Genomic DNA, 21,073 nt, shown 5'->3' with positions numbered 1-21,073 from the left:
TGCCTATAACAGTTGGAATTCAAATGGGTTTGGGGTGCATGGCTAGGCTTGTAAAGGCCATAGTGGTCATTAGTCTAGTAGCAACCTATGAACTATTAATGCTTTTATGTAATTTACACATAATTATGACACTGTAATGCTGTTACTTCCCCTGGCTAAATGCACACACACTGTGCCTACTCCACATCTATGCACTGATCCTATTTTTGCATTTGAAATGGATACTTTATATCATTTATATTGCATCTGTGCACCCAAGGATATATTACTGACACTTTATTTCCTGTCTGGTCAGTATAATACTTACTTTTAGCAACACATTTCCACTGTGCTCCATATAATATGTAATGCTTCCTATTACACCATTTTTAGAGGCTTAAATATAACTGAATCCAGATACAGTGTGTCAAGAACAGAATACAGCAAGGAAGAAAATAAAAAAACAGAATGAAAGAAAAAGGAACAATCAATTTTAACAAAGAAAGAAGGGTATGCTACTATAATTAACATAACAGTATATACCTGTATTCCTGTACCAGGAAGGTAGCAGTCATTGAACCGGACTTTTACATTGCTCCCAGTTGCTGCACGTCCATAAATGCAATACCATGAAACCTGAAAAAAAAAGTATGTCATATGCTGATATATGTCAATATATGGAATACTGATACATTTTAGCTATCCGAAAAAGTAAACAAGTGCATAAACGATCCCACCCAAGAGCTCTTGGTAATCCTGGTTATAATCCAGAACACTAAATATAATGTCTGTAAAACACATGACAATAATAGCAGCAGATATAATAAATAATCTATAATGTGACATCAAGCAGGAAGCAGGCAGACAGACTTCTTAGTTCCTCTACTTAGTCATCATGCAATGCTTTTCTGTTCTTAAATTAGTCATGATCTTAAGTAAGAAACTCATAACTCAAGAAAGCAAAAACACTTTCTATAATCAATGGCTTTCTGAAGAACCTATTCCATTACACCATAAAATTACATCTATGGCCTTGAAGAAGATATTGAAAAGATCATTTGAGAATTAGTATGTGTGTATTTAAGGGAAAACTGTCAAATGACTAACAGAATATTAAATGAATGTTGATCCTACAATGGAATTTCACCCAAACATCTTTCAGCGACAGCAGTTTTCCCTTTCCTGCACTGCTATGCAACTGTGGAGTAGGGATACATAAGTTTGGGTGGTGGAGGATGTCTTATGCATAAGGAGTTCAGGGGATCTTACCCCCATTGCAAAAAAAGCCTTGTTTCAATATCTGATAAAAAGTGGTTTCAGTGAAATTCCTTTAGAAGATCAGCAGTTACTTATTGTGCTTCAGATATATCAAAATTAACTGGACTTGAAGAACATCTAAAATTTCATCAGCTGGAATGCATTCATTGCAAATGTTAAATAAAAAAAATAAATAAATAAAATAAATAAATTGGTTTTTTTTTTTTTTTTAAGGCTGTTTTGAGTAGGTGTGGGGGTGGGGGGGGGGAGGGTATGGAGTTATAAAAATTATCATAAATAAAAAAAAATAATAATGATTGCTATTTTCACAGTCATGATTCTAACATGACATTTACACACTTCAGATCATGTAATATTTATAGGAAGGGAAGCAAAAAATTCATGTCATTTCTCATAACTGGGTTTATATTATATTATTTATATATATATTATATATATATTTTTATAGGATTTGGTTTAGCTTAGATTTATATATAATCATCCCTAGTTTTGGATTGCTTTTAGTTGCAGCATAATATATACGTTGTTGAATTTATGCATTTAATGTTATTTTAGAACTGGTTAATGTGAGTATTACTGAGTGTTTTATAAATGCTCAGAAGGACTATTGTGTGACATTTGTAAGTTCTTCTAATGAGGATACATTAGGAATTTATCTGATGAAGTCTTGCAATTGTTGAGATGAAAGTGCTTATGTGTGAATAAATTTGGGGACCATTCCAGGTTTCCGTGCCTCTTTTTGTGTTTCATCAGTACATTATATCAGATTACCCTTTCATACTGTTTTGTACCTCTCATTGATAAAGATGTTCAATACTAGAGGTCTTAAGATGGATCCTTAGGGCAATCTGACTGTTATCAGCTGCTAAGAAATAAGGATGATTTGCTAGTTTATGCACTGTGTTCTTTTGCTTAGGTAGTTTTAGATTTATGACAATTTGAATAGGCTTAAATTACAGCTACATAGGTAAATATTAGGCAATCAGTCTACAGACCATTTCAAGCCTATGTTTCAGTTATTTATTCTGAGAAGGAACAGGTGGTCAAAGAGGGTTTGCTCTTTCATGGCTTGACTTCATTATACCAATCATTGAGTATAATGCCCCATTTGGCATGTACCTCATTAAACACCTGCAACAGCTGGAAAGGCCACAAAAGTACCTCACAAAGAGCATCCTAGGCCTTAAACACAACCCTTCATGGACAGCCTTAAAAACGCTAGCTTTTCTCTGTCTCATATTGTCTATTAAGAGGCGAGCTCTGCTTGACTTACAAAGCCATGTCTGATCCAGCCCTGTTAGAAATGTTACACCTAAAGAAATCCCATTCCTTCCACACCACATGCTCCAGGGACCTCATCTTCATTACTGCAATCAACAGAACATGTTGGAGGGACAGGTTCATAACCCAGAGACTGCCCATGCTCTGGAATAGACTTCCCATACATGTCAAGCAGAGCACCTCACTGGCTCTTTTCAAGAGAAATCTTGATGAGTGGATGGGAAATAGAAAGTTCACCCTGGGGATCACTCCAGTGGCTCTACTTGATACAGCACCAGGAACTAATGGTGGCATGATGGCAGGGCACATCTATGAGCTAGGCTTGTAAAGGCAGCAGGGCCGTTGGCCTAGTATGCACTTATGAACCTATGAAAATCTGATAAATACATGACAAATAGGAAGAGGTACAACAATGAACTCTGTGGTACACCACTGGTAACTGTTTTGCTTTTAGAACTGGTGTCTGCAACTCTAACCACATGGGTTCTGTAAAACAACCAATTAGCCATATACTGCATAACACAAGGAGTTATATTCAGATTTCCTAGTCTGTCAATAATACTTACATGGGGAAGAGAATCAAAGGCCTTGGCCAGATCCAGATATGTTATGTACTATATATAACTGTTATCCACTGTTTTGATTACCTTTTCAAAGAAATTAATGAGGCCTTGGCCAGATCCAGATATGTTATGTACTATATATAACTGTTATCCACTGTTTTGATTACCTTTTCAAAGAAATTAATGAGGCTGAAGAGGGAAGACCTTTCTTTGACAAAACTGAACTGATGAGGGACCAGGATTAAAAGATTTTCAATGTCTATATTAATCAAGTCTGAGCAAATACGCATCATAGCTTAACACATGAGGATGGGGAGACTAATAGATCTACAGATACCAGGTGGCTATATCTGTGGTTGAGCCTCCCTCATGTAATGGCATTAAAATGATGGATTTTCTGAATGCATGAAGCAATTTCTTTCTCTTGCTATATGATTTATTTATGTGGGTATTCCACCATGTGGATTTAATTAATTGTTGATAAGAACTGCCTTAGCAAAACAGATATTTAGGTAGGAGAAGAAGTCAGAGGTATAGGTAGCAGCTTTAACAATGGGATCCATCAGAGAAGCATTACAGTGGGATTTACTTATTTATTTAGGCCATCAAGAAAATGAAGACGGTTTGCTTTTGAGAAATCCCTAAACACAGAGGTATTTACAGGGACATCACCAACTATAAAGGAAATGGTCACTAATTTATGATCTGATTAAACACACAGAGTGATACATATGGAGATCCATGACAACATGACAGACACTACATCCAGAAATAGACAGCTTTCAATGCTCTGAAACCCTGTTTCAGTAACTGCATACATGTGGATGTGCTCAAGTTGCAGGAGAGCCTCAAGTTCAAGCATTTTTGTTAGGATTTCTGGTACTGAAAAGAGCCACATTAATGTGTTCCAAACTAGAATTTACTAAGATGTAAAGTCTATTAGATCAACTCTGCCTTAGCCTGAATGTGAAAGCCTTGGTAAGAGAAGTGCAGAACATCCATGGCCTTTGGGAAGGCTTGTCAGCCATCTCATCTTAAGATAACACAAAATGAATCCCCCTAGAATGATAACAACTACATAGCCAATAATTACAGCCAATCTTCTTGTCTTTGAATCTTGGAATCATTCTGTGTAATAACAAAATACCACTCAAGACCAGTGTCTTTTCTACTTAAGACATGTGCACAGCAAGCTAAATCATATTTATATGCATACCCAAAGGGATACAGTGCCTAAGGTCATTCACCCCCGACATGGAACAATATCAGGTCATTATACTATTTATCAGGTGGAGGGGTATAATAGCCCTTGTTATATAACAGACCCTTGCTTCAAAAAGATGGATGTCACCCTATTCTTATCCAGCCTTGAGAGGGTGGTGTTTGTATGCATGGCAGCAGTCACCTATTACTAAAACATTACAGTGGCTAGATGCAGTCTCAATTGACCATAAGGATTTGGAGTATAATTTATTATTCTTATTATTAGTGTAATTTATTACCAATGTACGACTAAAGTCAGAACTGAATCTATTATTCTCTCATCTGTACAAGAAAATAAAAATAAAAATCCAGAACTATACCATTATAAAAACAAATTAAATAACCTATAAGGCTTAAATGTTATATATCATGATCTCTGTATGACTGGATATAATATATATGTATACGTATTCTGTTTTAGAATTTATAACACAAACAACACATAACTTGTCAAGTAAAGTTGTAAAGTACAGAAAATGAAAGCAGATCTTTGAAGGACAGACTAACAGCAGTATTATAACAAAATGGGTTTCAACTAACTGACATCAGCAACTGCTCTATGAACACACTAAAATCTAATATAAATAATGCTCCAGAAACCAAGGTCACATATCATATGTAATGATATAGCTTTTTTATACTTCTCTTTGTTGTCTGGGACTCACTTCCCACATTTGTTAAGAGTAAAGTACACTGGGGCAGTTCAGAAAATGTCTTATGTTTCTCCTTACTTCTAGGTGCCTTTATTTTGGAAATATCTTTCCAAAATTACTTAGAAAATACTAAGAATGAAGGCTAAAACATCATGTTTTGTATTTTATTATGTGCAAGTTGCTTATTCATGCTATTAAATTACCTTTTCCCCCTTTATTAGATTGTATTCATAGAAGGTTACTAGACTAACGGCCCTAGAGCCCTTACAAGCCTAGCCATATTTATCCCGAGTTGCCCCAGTTGATGGTGGTTAGGTGAGTAAAGTTTGCAGAGGTAAGGGTCTATGGTAGTAATAATTATATTAGACTGTGGTAGTTATGTTTATAAGCAATATTTTACTCAATATGGTAACATAACTATGCTTCTCATATTAAACTATACCATATACCTTTATATATTTGCCAGTTTGTTGATTAATATAATAATAACTGCTGATTGGTCATTGTTTCACATTAGGCTGAAGCACAGATGTTTCCAGTTTACCAAAAAAAGGTAAAATCCTGCATCATACATATCTGAATTGTGATTTGAAGTATTACACTCTGAAATTCTATGAAAAAAAGATATTTCTCATCATTTTAAAATCCAAAGCAGAGATGTCTTTCAGATGTACTGTACATCCGCACCTTATCTTATAATCTCTATGCACACAATATATTGACAGTCTAAATCTATGACATTGAAGAGGTTTTTTTGTCAATTATTTTTAAGTTTCAAAGGACAGTTTAAGATATCTAAGCAAGCAATAATGCCAGACAGGGTGTGTGTTAATGTGTAACTCTACACCCTGGAAGGGCATTAATTAACATTAACACACACCCTGAAGGGCATTATTGGCTTAGAGAATGGGGTCACTGTAAAATCATTGTTTTACTTAGTTTTGTATTTTTTAAATACTATATTTTTTTAATATATTTTTGATGTAAAATAGTTCCTCTGCCTAATGTTTCATAGTTACTGTAGTATAGGTTAATGGTGTTGGAAGAAGCATTTTACATCCAGAATGTAACACTTTAAAAATCCAGATATTTAATTTGTATGTTTGGTCCCTTACTCCTAAAATGTTTGGTTTATTGCCAGTCATTGGAGACAGATGTTACTAAATAATTACATACATTTGAGTTTCAAAGTTTTATTTCATTCAGATAATAACATGCATTTGAGTTTCAGATTTCATACTCTTCAGAAAATACATGCTAACACAAATCCTGTTCTTCTAGTTTCAAAGTTTATGAGCAATATTTAGAACGTGTCCCTGTTTCTTAGCATCCCCCCTCCCAATTATGTTAGGCTTTGTCCAGATTTCTTGTGCTAAGAGGTTGACAAGTATGTAAGAGGTTAAGAGGTATTTAAAACTGTTGCTGCTGCCAGGGATCATTCTCTCTCTTCACTGTCTCTCTCATACACAAACTACCAGGGATCGTTCAATCGCTTTCACACACACGCTCTCTCTCTATCTCTCTTTCTCTCTCTCTGACACACACACACACACACACACACACACACACACACACACAGTCCCTCGCTGCTTTCATGCATGCATTCACACACATGCAGACAGCAACATAAACACGATTATCTCTCTCATCTCACTCACGCTCTCTCGCACACACACACACACACACACACACACACACACACACACACACGCACGCACACACGCACGCACGCATAGGCGCTTTTTATTTTACACTCACTAAACAGAAAAAGAGCTGCTTAGCCAGTGTAATATAGTAACTTAACCAATCTCTCACTCACACTCATACAGTCATACACTTTCACACACTGACACATACACACATTTTTATTTTAGTTTACACTTGCTAAACAGCAAAAGCAATGCTTAGCTCATTCTCTCCCATACAGCTCTTTTCAGTGTCTACCTTTAACTCCCAATGGGTGTGGCTTGAACCTTTAAAAAATGAAGTTATCACCTAACAGTTCTAACAAATATTCAACGACAGAGGTCAAATATCAGTACAACTGTGTTTGCCATCAGGTATGCTTCAAGATAAAATATTCTGATACTTTGTATGTAGCATGGTTTTGGAATTATTAATGCAAATATGAGCAAGCAATATTTGACTCCTAGAGATGCAGTAGGTGGTAATTGCAGAAATGCCTGGAGGCGCACTCGGCTGTAATAGTAGCTCAACCAATCTCTCTCTCTCACACACACACACACACACATTTTCACACGCAAACACATACACACACACACATTTTTTTTATTATTATTTTACTGTTATTTTATACTCGCTAAACAGCAGAAGCTCTATTTAGCAAGCGTAAAATAATGGCATTTGTTCCATTTTCTCAGTCCGAGCTCCATGGCGACTTGATATGCTGCCATGAAGTGGTGGACTCGTTCTTCTCAGCAGGCATTATTTGTACATTAATTCCTTGCTGGAGAACACTTGTTCTCCAGTCAGGGTACTGATGTACATTATACCCATCGTCTAAGCTGGTTTACATTCCTAAAGATCTTCAGTCTGAAAAAAACAATATATAAAGCAATACTAATAGCCTTGTATTACCTTATCAACCATTTGCTCATGCTGTGGCTGCAATGGTTCCTTTGGGATCAGTCCATTTTGCCCATTTAACAGCTACCAAGATGGGAGTGGGGAGGTGCTTTTCCAGAAGTGTCACCTGTGCCAGCAGCCAGTGCATTATGAAATGACAGGATTATGGAATATAACAAATGGCTGTGACAGTAGACAGGGAAAGAGGTCTTGGGACTAGTAGTAGGAAGGAAGGAAAGAGTCCCATCAGAGAGACAATTTCTATGCCCAGGCCTAGATCCATCCTTAGTCCAGAAAGGAGAATTGTGTTCAGAGCTAAGTATAAAGATACATCTCAGTGACAGTATTTTCAAACTAAGATGAAAAGGGGATATGAGAGTGGGTAGATAGGCAGAAGAAAAGGTGGGGGGACAAAGAAATAGATAAATAAACAAAGTTAACCAATGTTGGGTACTATAACAGCACAATACAAGCAACCTGTTTAGAAAGACCCATAGTTGCATGCAGTAATACAAAGGAAAATATGGATACTGCTAAAATCAGAGAAATATGAGGCAGTGACAATAGACAGTAGGATATGGAAGTGTATGGATGGATATAGGTTCTTCATGAATATCAGATAGGGGAGGCTTGGAGATGTAGCAGCAATTTCCATTATGGGTAGTAGGCATTACATGTGATATCACAGAAGTGAAGGCACACATCACCATGAAATGGGTAACAGAATAGGCAGGATAAGAACTTAAGCTAAGCACCTTGGAATTTAAGGCAGAAGAATGGGAAAATTTGGTGGATTAATACAGTATTTCTTCCACCAGACATGACAACAGAGGAGATTGACAAAATGGAGGACAGAACAAAAAATAAATAAAACTGAAGGAGTAAACAAGATATGGGAATTGGTAAGGGATGCAGTGCTGAAGAGCTACGGACAAGGATCTGAAGAAGATGCAACAAGAGGAACAGGAAAGTGCATTTACACACAAAAGAGAGGCAAATGGTGGAAGGCAGAGAAAATAAAGGTGAAGGAGGCAAACCACAAGGAGTCAAGCTGGAAGGTAACAAAGGAAGTGAGTACAGCAAAGGCACAAGCTGAAAGGGAGATGACAGGAATTAAGAAGGAGAACAAAAATTTTCTTTAAGTATATAGCAAAATAAATGAAGGGAGGAACAAACATGGTCAGGCTGAACAAAGATGGGAGGTCATTGAAGGCTGGAATAAAACAGAGGTACTGAAAGAATAATTTGCTTCAGTCTTTAGAAAGGAAAATAAGGTGAAGGCATTATGCTGAGACACAGGAAGAGCACAGTACGAAAAGCACTGGACAGGCACTAGGAAAGAGATATGGGAGGTTGGGGGAGAAATGGCTTCCTTAAGGGAGGACAAAGCATATGGAACCATATGGCTTGCAATCCAAGGTCTTCATAAATTTAGGACTTTAGGTATTAGAGTGCTGGTTTTCTTCTGATAGACATTTAAAGCATATTCCTGGCCACTGCAGAAGTGCCAAAGGGCTGGAAGACATTAAGTATGGTACCCTTGCACAATGGTAGAAAGTAGAACAACTTCAGTGAACTACTGGTCTCTTACCATAATGCTGGAATAAAAAGTTACAGACAGACTTCTGAGGGAATTACTGGTTGCTTTCCTATAAGACAATGACCTCCAGGTCAACAATTAACATGTGCCCATAGTCAGAAAAAGCTGTTATTCAAGTTAACCCAATTTTATAACAGAAACTGACAACAAAGTGCCAGTAGATGTGATCTACCTGGATTTCACCAAAGCCTTTGACTAAGTCCTGCACATGTGTATTTCAGGAATACTGTAGAGGTTGGATTCCCAGCAAGATTAAGGAATGCTGCATGGCTAAATGATAGAACACAGTGGTCTGTTGTGAGAAGGGAATAAGGAAACTGGCAGAATGAGTATCATAGTGATCAGTCCCGCATCTAGTAGTTTCATTGTATTCATTTCAGATAAATATCTGAAGGAAATTAGAGCAGAATCAGTCTCCTCTCTGTTTTTTTTTTTCAAACATCTTTATTGAATTATCACTTGTGAAATAGGCATATTTACATTCATATAAAAGTATTCACACTATAATTAACACAACAAACATTATACTTCACATATATTGCCATATTTCATATAACCTAAGCAACATTACATAAATTATTCAATTGTCACCTTATTTTTTAAACAAGAAACATCTTTATTAAACCATCACTTACTACATAGGCAATCATACATTTATACAAATGGAAACAAACCACACTGACACAACCCTAGTTGTAAGCATTTTACATCACAAACCATTCTAACACACTCCCAGATGCAAACATTATACATCACTACCCAGACTTTTTCAAACATTAACATAGCTCATTTAAATCCTGACTCCTTTTAAACTAATTCTTCCCATGTATGTATTGTTCCCACAGTTCTCATTTTTTCCTATGTAGTTTACTCCTACCCTTTTCTAAAGATCTCAATTCCAGTTGTTGTATCTCTGTTACTATATTCACTACTTCTAGTTTAGTTGGTTTAGGTTTTGATTTCCATTTTTTAGTAATTGCTTTTTTGGCAGCCACCATTATTAGACACAGCAAGGCCTTAGCATGTCTAGGCAATTCTGATTCTGTATCAAAGCTCAGAGAAATCATCTCCCTTGTCAGACCAATCTGCCCACCCAGCATCTCTGACAGTGCATCCCACAGGGAATCCTCAAAGTCCGCCAATTCACCACAGTCCCAGCAAATATGTTCCCAATTACCTCTTTCTTCCCTGTCACACCTCCAACATTTGTTGTCTGCCTGAGGAAAATTTCTCTGGAGTCTACTTGGGGAATAGAAATGTTCAAGTAAACATTTCCAAGCAAAAAATCCTAACTCTGCTAGATTTTGTTGAATATTTGGGAGACGGAGACACACACACACACACACACACACACACACACATATATATATATATATATATATATATATATATATATATATACATATATATATATATATATATATATATATATCCTCTCATTGTTTCTTTGTGAATTGCTTATCCAATCTCTCTTCCCAATCCTTTCTAACCTCCTATGGTTGGTTCTTATAATTATCATGCAATATTTTATATGCTCTACTAATTATTCCTTTTTTAATGGCAGCATCACTTCTAGCTTCTACTAAAACCTCTACCAGTGCTGGTCTTTCATTTAGGACCCCCTTTTTCTTTCTGTTTGCCTATACTGTTATATCAATCCCTGATAGGGAAGGCAATCTCTAACCTGCAGTCCAAATAAATTCTTGGCGTCATCCCATTCTATCATCTTTCCCTCTCTAGTTATTTGCTCTCATTACCTGGGTTCCTTTGCCAGTTTACTCCAATAAACTCCAGCCCTCTCTTGCCTACTTTCTAAATCTCTAATTGTAGTCATCCCTATCCCTCTATGAATTGTAGTTTTCTGCTTGTGCTATGTATAGGAGTCTTAACTGTGTAGCTCTGAAATACCCTTCCAATTGGGTAATCCCAATGCACCCTGTTCTACTGGAAGAATCAGCTTATCCCACTTCACTCTTGCTGTCTTCCCCTTCCAGATAAAGTCCTTCAACTCTTCATTAATTGCTATTCACAATTTCTCCTCCGACTGATAAAAATATGCTTGACCTATGTACAAGACTAACGGGACTAAAACATTGTAATGGCTTGAATCTTACTATCCATATCCATATAACAAAGCTTCCACTTTCTCAGTTTTTGTATTATCTTTTGTTTAGTCTCTTCCCAACATATCCTTAGCTTCCACACTAGAATCATTTTTAATCCATCCTGCTAAATACTTCATTTTATCATGTCTCCATAAATATAAATATTCCTGAACCAACCTGTGTGTGGGCACATAATTTTCTGCTATTGCCTTTGTTTTAACTTCATTAATTTTGTATCCTGAAAAGATTTGAAACTGTCTCAAAATGTTTCACAACACTATAATGTCTCTTTCTGGTTTTGTCAGGTATAAAATATCATCTGCAAATAAAGCCAGCTTTTCTTGACTACCATACCAATTATATCCTAGAATTTCTGAGTCCCTTATTTTCTTTACCAATGGTTCTAAATATAATTCAAATAATAAAGGGAAAGATGACACTCCTGCCTGGATACTCTGCTCAAGCAGAAATTGTCAGAGAGGACCCACCCACTTTAATTTTCACCTCCAATCTCTTGTATATCAGGAAATGCAAACGCTTCCATTGCCCTGCTCATAAAGTCCCAGCTTACTCTGTCAAATGCTTTCTCTGCTTCAAGATCCACCAACAATCATGGTATTTTCTTACATTCTGCTTCCCTCTGGATCATCAGTGTTCTGTTAATATAGTCAAATGTTTGCCTCCCCTCTACAAAACCACATTGAGCCATATCTATCAGCTTTGGCATTACTTTTGCCATTCTTTTAACCATGATAGACATGAACACTTTATAATCATGGTTTAGTATTGAAATGAGTCCGTATGAAGCTGGAACTGATGGATCCTTACCCTCTTTAGGTATTACAGCTACCACTGTTTTCTTCCAGGACAGTTGTACTTCTCCTCCTCTTAAGATATTGTTAAACAAAACATTCCAGATCTTTATCAGTTTTTTTCCTCCTAGCTTCCAAACTTCCACAGGAATACCATCTATTCCCTGGGACTTTCCTGTAGATTGGTTATACATCACAATTTGTGACTCATCTCCTCCTATCCTAACCATTAGTAATTGAGCCTTATCTACCTCTAACCTTGGCATATTTCATTCTTCCATAAACATTTCCTTTTGTAGCTTTTCTTGATTTTCATATCTCTCTGCTTTATAGACACTGTCATAGAATTTCTGAAATATTTCTAATATCTCTACAGGATCTCTGGTTACTTTCTTTGTTTTAGGCTCCCTAAGTTTGGTGACACTCCCTTCCTACTTTCTGTTGCCTGAGACGTTGTGCTAAAAGTTTTTGTGCTCTAGTGTTATTATAAAAAAAAAATCACTTAGCAGCAGTCTTTCTAAACTTGTGCATATTGTCAAGGTAATCCCTTATTTTCTGTCTAGCATTCTGCAGTTGAACCTCTTCTTGTTCTGTGATATTTCCCCTATTCTGCAATACTTTAACATTTGTCAGTCCCTTTAAATAATTCTTGTTACTTCTTAACCATAGCTCCCTTTCTTTTACTCTCACCCTATTTTTAAACTCCACCTTAATTTTATCCCACTCTTTAACTATATTTTTAGAAGAAATTTCTATCTTCTCTAACAGCTACGGAATAATCTCCACTACCCATTCCTTAAATTCTTCTCTTCAACAGATAGGTGGGGAAGTATCAATGTCTCATTTTTATTTCATTACCCTATGCTTTTATTTTAGCTATCATTGGTGTATGATCTGAAATAGTTATTAGCTGAGTATCAAGACCTGCAATTAATTGCACATGTTCCTCTGAAATGTAAATTCTATTTAGCCTAGCCCAGTTTTTATATCACGGGGAATAATATGCAAATTCATTCTGAACTCCTTTTACTGAATTCACATCTTTAATTCCAAATATTTTCATAACTTTCTTCAAAAATCTACCCTCCTTTGTTATATTTTCCCTTCTAGGCCCCCGAGGCACATCTTCACTGCTGCAAATCAAATTTCAGTGCCTGCCTGTAAGTAATATTCCTTCCTGAAAACTGATTATTTCTCCCAGAATTTTCTTAAGATCCATTATGGCAGTTTTAGCTGGAATGCAAATGCATGTCAGTGTAATCCTCTTCTCTTGTCAGTAGCTCCTTAGCACTACAAATCTGCCATTATTATCATTTTATCTTCTTCTATCATTACTGGAGGTCCTCATGCAATTAAAATAAGTACTCCTCTTTTCCTTTGTCCCAGATATTCCACTGAATAACCATCCCGAAAACCTTTCTTTATCAAATTCACATGTTCATTTCTTTCTAAACATTTCTCCTGTAAACATAGCTATTTGCACTTGACATTTTTAATATAGTTAACTACTCTTTCTTTTTTATATTTGTCAGTGAGGCCACCTACATTTAAAGACACTACAGAAAGTATCATTGTATTAAAAGTTATCATTCCCACCTTTTATCTATAACACCTTTTTTGTTAAATATGTAGTTCCAAATTTTGTGTTATATACAGGTTGAACTTTTACACAGTTGTTTCTTGTCGTATCCATTTGACCCAATGTCCCATGTTATAAGACTTTTTGTTTTACTGAAAGCCCTAAAAATACCTCTTAAAAACCTAATAATTTAATACTAACCCACAAAAGTATGTATACCTTCAAATATTGAAGTTTTACCCTCCTAAGAGGAACAAACTGTCCCAAACTGACAGCCACACTCAGAGACTTGAGTTAACCTAAAAGTAAAGGTTATCCATGATTAAGACACATGTTGCAGCCTGTGCTTCTACTAAGTGCTGATTTGTTTTGTCTTATATTTATAGCTCTCCCAGCTGGGAAAACCCCTGAATGCTTTCAGAGAACCTTAACTACCTTAGGAAAGCCCTTGAATGTTTTCAGAGAACATTATCTACCATGGGAAAATCCTTGAATGCCTTCAGAGAACATTATCTCATAGCTAATTTTTCTTTTCTTTTTTTTTATCCCTAGCCAATCCCTCTCCACAAGACTGTAACCAATTTCTCTATATCAGATTGTCTCCATGAAGACATGAGTACCAGGCAGCATGTTTCTCTTTATCAGACTGTTTCCATGGAAACATGAAAACCAGCTGCAGAATTGTTACTGAGCATGCATATATTTGCTAGAAAAAAGCCACGTAATATTCAGTGTTCTTTTTCATTTACTTGCTCTCACTTAAAACTTGCTACTAAATCAAAGATCTTTAATCCAGTCATTCCCCCATCCAAGAATGAGAAAAAGCACATTATCTTTTTCTTTTACCATGCTTTTTTAACCAGGCTTTTTTTGCACATTGGGGTGCTTGCATTTCTTAAAACTGAACAAGAAGAATGAAAGAAGGGAAAAAGAAAAAAAACTAAAAAGAAAAGAAGAACAGCAGCACTTGTTTACATTCCCCATTACACTTAAAATAACTGAAAAAATGTACTTTATACCATGTAATCACATGCCATAAAACTAGTACTATTTAAGAAAAAAATATTTTCTTACAGTTAGCTTTCTCCCTCCCTTTTCCCTCCCCAAAGCACTTTTCAGAACATTAATTACATGAAGTAGGGCATATGCTTTAGTATCCCCAACAAGTCCAACACATTTTGAAAAAGTCTAATATTTCCAGAGTTTCTTGTTCTATCATTTCTCAAATATAATTGTTGCATTGTAATCCCACATTAAGTTAGTGGTTTTATTACTGTTCATCTCTGAAAATCTGTTTCTGCTGCATCTCTAATGTACTCTTGATTCTTCTAGTCACCTCTCATGCTCCCTTCCTTCTTTCCAACAATTCCTGTTGAAAAACTTGAAAAGGTTTCACAGGTACAGTTCATCTGTGGTCCTTATTACCAGAAAAACAAGTAGAATCTCCTTCTGTTTCACAGCTTACCTTTTGTTGGACAAACTTTTTGTATTTCTTCCTTAGCATGTACTTCATAAAAATGATTTTGTCCCTCCAGGGAAAACTACCTTGAAGAAAGCTGGATACAGCAGCTTGAATCTCACACCAGCATCTCAAAATTCCCTGAATAGTGGAATAAGTTTTCCTCCTTTTTTGTCTGGTGTACAATGAATAATCATTCTCCACAAACATTCTGCTGTCACCCACATTTAGTAGTTTATTCTTCTGCCACAGTTTTGTCAGAATCTACTCCATCTGCTGGTAGAATTGCATCTTTGCTATTAAAGGTCTAGGTTCCTTTCTTATAGAAATGTTTGGAGCATACACATGATGTCCCTTTCAACTAACAACTCCTGCTGTGGAATACCAGTCCAGTTGCTTATTAGTGCTTTCATAAAATTAATGCAGTCTGTTCCTTCCAGCTTCTCTGGCTGTTGTTTCTTTCGGCTTTTTCCGGTTAGGGGTCACCACAACGGAACTCCGGTCTGCTAATGACTGGCAGTAGATTTTTACTTGCCAAGTTGCAAGCCCTAACGCACAACCATCAATGAAGGTATGCCCATTCACGCACGTCTCTACACAGAAGACGCTCTAGCTGAGAATCGAACAGTACAACATCTTACTGTGAGGTGACAACGCTACCGTAGCACCACCACCGCAGTTCCAGCTTCTCTGGTATAGCTGAAAATCTCAGGTTTTCCCTGTGTGCTCTGTCCTCTAATTCTATTACTTTTTGAAACATCTCTTCCTGAGCAGTCTCATATTCAGCTAGCCTTTTCTTCATTTTGACCTCTGATTTTTGCAGCTTTATCATGCTATCTGAATATCTGTTTAAAGCTTCTTCCATTTTTTTCCAATCTTTTGTTGTTTGTGCTGACATACTTCATCAGTGTTTTGTTTATTTCAAGAAGGTTTGCATGCAGTTGTCTTACATCTTCCTGTAGGTTACTGGAAGTCATGTCTGAAGGTTGGATTGCTTTTTGCTGAACAGCTGCAGAACTTTCCCCAGTCAGTGTTTCTTCCTCACTTTTTGTAGCTGATTTTTTCCAGGTTATCTGCATTTCTTTATTCCTGATATCCAGGCAGTGCACTTACTAGCCAGTTACTGAAATGTATCCATTAACACAAGTCTATTGACATTCTCTGCTGAGTTTCTTTTTTCACACTGGGAGAGCTAGAAATGAGCTGTTACTAAATGTGCAACCATCTTGGAAGTCTCAATCTCTTCTTTGTTGATAACAAAAAGTTAGGTACAGCAGGTGAGGATAAGGGAGGAGTCTAAGCAATGATTTAGAAAGTCTGATCAAGTGATCCAAAAAGACCAAGCATTAAGGAAAGTCATTGAAAAACTATTTGGAAACAGCGGAGGGTACTGACCATGTAGTTAGTAATAAAATGCATGGTACCTTCAAATGTGTTTTTACTACAATGTGTTAATTTACTCTACAGAAAAAGGTTATTATGGTGAAAAAAGCCAAGGTTAGAACAGCATTCCATTGTACTTGTAATTTAATTGGGGTTATATACCTAGCCGCACATCAAAAATGTAGCAGGTTCTATGTGGGAAAAACTAAAAGGAGATTTAAAGACTGGATATATTGACGCACACAGGATATAAAGAAGAAAAATACAAAAAATTCCTTATCTAAATACATATCAGAAAACCCTGATCACAAATTTGCTATTTTTGGGCTTGGTAGAATAACAAAAAGTCCAGGGGGTGGACAACGGGAAGACGTAATTGATGAGCGTGAAGTAATGTCGCAGATCAAGCTTAATGCCACAGTTTGCCATGGTTTAAATGATCATGTTTCCATTACAAATGTTTTGAAACCTATTTCTTATACAGTTCAGGTTTTACATCTTATGTCAATTGTTTGATTCCAATAGTAAGAAACAGGTATTTTTCTATTGGTGTTAGATTTTGTATTGTGATTCAATTTGTCAACGAAAGGACTACTGCTCTATTGGTTCTTATTTTAGAACTGGCTAACAGGGGCTGAGGGAAGACTCAGTTGAGCAGTATGAAGTATTGTGGCAAATTAAGCGTATTGTTATGCATTTTTTTTTGCCTAAATGACTATGTTAGCTTATTGGCCGTTTGGGCAGCATTTCTATCCCTTTTAACTTTCTGTCTTAACAATCATGGTTTTGCTCACTGTGCAGTGCCTCTAAGCTAGGGTTAATCTATTTCTGGTGCCAGAAAGTCTAATATTCAAATTTTTCCCTAAATCTTGCCAGTCTAACATCCGTTAGCACTCAACTTGAGTATCAAAGTCTAGCACTTGCTCAAAGTTCTCATAGCATTTACTGGAGCATTTTAATTGCTACCAGCACTAAACAACTTCAGTACTATTAAATTAACACACATCCAGGGATGTCTAAAGGTCAGTTCCCTGTGCTCACTCCTGGTACCCTGGTGAACCTGGGCATCCCGAGGCAATGCAGCAACTGCCTCATGTACATGACAACCCTCTCCTCCTACCTCCCAATAACCAGACTTGTGAGAGATGCACCTATATATCCAAGCTGGAAGCAAAGCACTCTCATGCCACAAGTGGACTTGCCAGCCAAGAGGAGAAGTCAACACCTGCACCACACCATATGAAACACATAGTCCTCCAAAACATACACCAACACAATTCTCACATAGAAACACAAAACACACACCCACCTTTGCGGAGGCTCTCATTAAAAATCTATCCAAACATCAGAGACTTCCGAGGCAGACATGCATGCAACCACCACACCATGGTACAAACTGCGCAACACACAGTTCACACAAACAGTGTACCACCCAAAAAAGCTCCTAAGGCAACACAGTATACCCAATACACGAATTATAGGTGAACAAGAATTCCCCAAAACAACAAGAATGCAAGTCACGAGTATACAACAACAAAATTCCCAATAGAAGGCAAATGTTGATATAAAATAGTCAGATCACACTAAATATACTAAAAAGGTAACAAAAGTTTATTAAAACAGACGTGAGCGCTTTTGCAATGGTAGACACTGCTTCATCAGACAACAATATAATAAAGTCAGCCACTTATATATAAAAATACAAAATCTCTTGGCCAAGCATAGCTACGAAACTTCCCTCCTATAACATTAATTAAAACATGGACAATCAGACATATATCATTAAAGCAACAAGCACAACAAATGTACAAGATATACAATTAAAAACAACTATATCATGATATAAACCAGAAGGCATAGGGGATTTTGTTGCTGTATATTTGTGACTTGCATTCTCATTGTTTTGGGGACTTCTTGCTTGCTGTTTGCTGTTTATCTTGTTTACGAGAATGGCAGAAGGCAATGGGATTAATATCTTAAATATGGAGAGAAATATGAAGCATTTGAGTGAAAGTGTACTTAGCAATCAGCTAACCAGCTTTATGAATGTTTCCTCAAACCTGTTACTTCAGGGGGAGCCGTTGGACTTATCTACTGATCCCACTGATGCACATAGGATGGATGGCAAGGTACATGAACTGAAACGCAACATCGAAAATTGTATCTACAAGTTTAAGCACCTTCAATGTCAGTGCTTCCATTTTGAAGCATGTTTGAGCTTGGCTGTGATACCTAGGGGTTTAAGGGTATTAAATATGCCTACTTATGGTGGTACCTACCCTACCTTGCTAGCTCAGTGGCAGCAAATTAACCTTGAAACTAGTATCTTAAACTGTTGATTGGCTTTTTTCTTCCTGTTGAGAATGAGTTAAGAGAACAGATCAAAGTAAATCAGCGGGAGTTGTCTAAAGTTGCAGGTGATGAGAGTGCAGAGCTTTATTTGAATGAGCTGGTGGACAAGGTCAACTCTTATGAAAGAAGGCTGATTTCTCAAAAGAAAAAGAAATTAGCCAGGGATGTGTATGATTTCCAGCATCAGCATGTCTTCACTTGGCCAAGGGTAAGTGAGCAATCGGCAGCTACTCTGACCAATCAGCCTGCAACTTCTATGGAAGTGACCAATCCCGATGAAGGAACCACGCTTTCTACCAATGTGGTTCAACCAGGATCTGTCTCTTCTCTAGAAATTACCAAAACTGTGTTTTCTACTCCTCCCAAAGGACCACCTCTGATTTCTGGCTTGGAAAAGGCTACAGTTGTTTCTGAAGCCGTACCAGTAGTGCAGCATAAGATTATTTCAAAGGCTAAAGACCACGAAGGCTTGAGGGGCAGGCAGAAAAGGAAGGATCCACCAGGCACAGGTCAAACTTGGACAATCAAGAAAATGAATCAAACAGGACTAGTTTGGAATGCTTCACGGTATGTACTGAAACCTGCTGAATGCTCTCTATTGCAGAAGGGTTTAGGTTTCATACCTTCTACCAAAACAGGCTTAAGTGAATGCTTGATAGAATTATGGCTTTTTGTATGCAATGTAGCTTTGAAAGCAATGTTTTGTGGTGAAAGGATTTTTTCTAAGCCTGTGTTTCATAAGCTGAACCCATCTGTACCTAATTTACCACATAATGTGGAAGTTTTTTTACAAGCTTGTGAAAACGATGTGTACAGTAAGTTTAATACAATGAATATGTATAACTATGATGCTAATTTAACTAGGGCTGAACAACAGGCACTTAAGGATTTACAACTGAATAGAGACATTGTCATTCCCTGTGGTTGTGCTAGATGCAGATTATTATTATGTAACAATCTCATGTATGCTGCAGGACACAACAACTTATTGTATTGTTGATGTAAATGTTGTTTCAGGCATACATACCAGTATTTTGAATTCTTTAAATGAATGTTTGTGCATGGGTCTTATGACACAGGAATTGTTTGAATATTTCAAAGATGATGTACCCCTAATACCCCAGCTTCACGGTCTATCTAAGATACATAAGGATCATGTGCATCCTCCTTTTAAACCGATAGTAGCTGGTGGTAGTTGGGTCACCAAACCAATTTCTATATTTTTGGATTCACAGTTGAAGCACTTAAGGAATTTCCTATGGTCCTTAAAGATACTGAACATTTTCTACGTGATTTGTATAAGACCACTACTGATAGTACAGTGTCAACTTTAGATATACTGGTGACCCTTGATGTTGTCTCTCTGTTTACCTGTATCCTGAATCAGGAGGGCATTTGTATGGTTAAACAGGTTTTGCTTAGGTCTAGTAAATTCTCTCCAAGTCATGTTGATTTTTTATGCATGCTACTTGAATTAGTGTTGGACAACAATGTGTTCATGTTTGAAAAGAAATGTTACCAGCAGGTATCAGGTGTGGCGATGGGCATGAGTTGTGCCAACTCGTATGCCAATCTCGTCATGGCTGAGTGGGAGCAACAGCATGCTTTGAAAGGAAGGGAATCTAATATTATGTTTTATCAACGATTTGTCAATGACCTTTTTGTTGGTTGGCATGGTATCGAGTATGAACTAATGGAATTTTTCAATGATCTCAATAAGACTAACAACTTTCTTAGATTTATTATGTGTAAATCTGTTCAGTCTATCAACTATTTGGATGTTACTGTATTCAGGAAGGAAGGGAGTTGGTGTACTCAGGTACACAGGAAGGACTGTTATCATCCAACCTTTCTTCATAGGGATAGTATGCATCCTGTACATGTGTTTTCCAATGTAGTAACAGGACAGGCAATGAGATTGTCTTGCCTGTCCTGTGATGAGAAGGATTTTCATGCCGAGTTAAATTCCTTCAGTAGTGCATTTGAAGCCAGAGGGTATAGTCAGACTGAAATTATTAAGGCTAGACAGAAAGTGTTAAATGAGAGGAAAGGACAGGCTAGGCCCTTTTTTTCTGACCAGGTGCCAGTACCTACAGTACATGATACTTAACCGTATGAGATTCCAGTGGTGCTTTCCTATACGCAGGATGTGAATATGACTACGGATATTTTTTGTAAAA

At 36.9% G+C, this 21,073-nt stretch overlaps 1 protein-coding gene across 1 annotated transcript in view; it reads right to left on the bottom strand.

Moving 5' to 3' along the window:
- Window positions 1–21,073, bottom strand: part of CFAP54 (cilia and flagella associated protein 54) — a 2,749,537-nt gene that overhangs the window by 1,830,707 nt on the left and 897,757 nt on the right. Inside the window, exon 24 of the mRNA XM_044087198.1 lies at window positions 523–615. Within this exon, the coding sequence (XP_043943133.1) occupies window positions 523–615 (93 nt within the window). The remainder of the gene's footprint in view (window positions 1–522; window positions 616–21,073) is intronic.

Source organism: Protopterus annectens, chromosome 11.part0 (assembly GCF_019279795.1).
Source record: "Protopterus annectens isolate FY-2018-M chromosome 11.part0, PAN1.0, whole genome shotgun sequence".
Taxonomy (NCBI): domain Eukaryota; kingdom Metazoa; phylum Chordata; order Ceratodontiformes; family Protopteridae; genus Protopterus; species Protopterus annectens.
This window is presented reverse-complemented; position numbering and strand designations above follow the sequence as displayed.